Below are 1,308 nucleotides of genomic sequence, written 5' to 3'. Positions count from 1 at the left end.
TTAGAAAAGTTAGATCAAGAGTTTGAGGAATTAAAAAAAGTTCCTTTGGAAGAAATAGAAGACAAATCGGTTTACGAGCGGCAACCCAAGAAACCTAAGGAGAAAGAGAAACCAAAAGAGAAAATTAAGATCGGTAAAGGAAAGGTTCCTGAAGAGGGAGAAGAGCAACCAGAGGAACTAAAACTGAAGAAGATTCCGGAAAAGAAGCTCGAAGAATTTGATGAAATTCCTAAGAAGACTGAGCATAAGGAAACAACAGAGGATGTACCAAAAAAGAAGAAATCAGAAAAAATTCCAAAACTGCAGCCGGAAAATTTTAAGCCAACTGACTTTGAGAGGCCGGAGCTAGAGGAATATGTTCCCGCTGAAGAGGAAGTTCGAGAAAAACCTGAAGATGAGGTTGTTCCTAAGCCCTACAAAAGACCAAAGAAAAAGAAGCCGGATCAGGAGATTGAACAGATTCCTTTAGTGATGGGTAAGCCCAGGCCAGACGAACCTGAAGAGCAGCCGGACGTTAAGTTTAGAATACCAAAAGTAGAGAAACCAGAAGATCAGCCCAAAGAAATAACTCTTAAGCCTTGGACGAAAGATAAGCCTGAAGAAGAAGCCGTAGAGGAAAAAGTCCCAAAAGATAAACAACAACCTAAAGATGATGATGAAGAAGATATCATAAAGCCTAAGCTTAAAACGAAAGTTCCCAAAGACACAAAGATTAAAGCTTTTGAAGATCTATCTCAGGATGTTCCCGATGAAAAGAAAGAAATTACCGATGAAGTTCTAGAAGAGAAAGAAACAACTGAAGAAATCACACCTCTTAAACCAAAGAAGTCGAAAGCAAAGGAAGAAATTATTCCCAAGGAAAATATTGAAGCAACTGAAGTAGTTCCCGGAGATACCGTTGAAATACTTCCAGAGGAGAAGCTACCGCTTGAAGAGAAAGCAGTACCCACGGAAGAAGAAGTAGAAGATACTACTTTGGTTATAACGGATGCTCCCAAAGAGAAAGTTGGTAAGAAAAAGAAGAAGGTTCCGAAAGAGATTCCAGATGAAGTTAAAAAACCTAGGGGCACAACAGAAGATGTTCCAATTGAAGAGATGCCAGAAGAACAACCGACTGAGAAAATTCCAGAGAAAGAAATTGAAACTGTATCCGTAGAAACTGAAACAGTCTATGAAGGACAACCATTAGATGAACTTTCAGAGAAGAAAGTAATTAAAAAGAAAAAGAAGAAGGCAGTTCCGAAGAAGAATGAGATTGATGAATGGGTTGAACCAGAATACGAAAGACCAGTACTGGAACCAATGCCA

The 1,308-nt window shown here is 39.1% G+C and overlaps 1 protein-coding gene across 1 annotated transcript in view; it reads left to right on the top strand.

The window, feature by feature from the left end:
* The window catches only part of LOC117169916 (titin-like), a 62,812-nt gene that overhangs the window by 43,803 nt on the left and 17,701 nt on the right, over positions 1 to 1,308 (top strand). Inside the window, exons 22-23 of the mRNA XM_033356425.1 lie at positions 10 to 1,209; positions 1,287 to 1,290. Of these exons, the coding sequence (XP_033212316.1) occupies positions 10 to 1,209; positions 1,287 to 1,290 (1,204 nt within the window). The remainder of the gene's footprint in view (positions 1 to 9; positions 1,210 to 1,286; positions 1,291 to 1,308) is intronic.

The sequence above is a fragment of the Belonocnema kinseyi genome, chromosome 3 (assembly GCF_010883055.1).
Source record: "Belonocnema kinseyi isolate 2016_QV_RU_SX_M_011 chromosome 3, B_treatae_v1, whole genome shotgun sequence".
NCBI classification, from domain to species: Eukaryota; Metazoa; Arthropoda; class Insecta; order Hymenoptera; family Cynipidae; genus Belonocnema; species Belonocnema kinseyi.
This window is presented reverse-complemented; position numbering and strand designations above follow the sequence as displayed.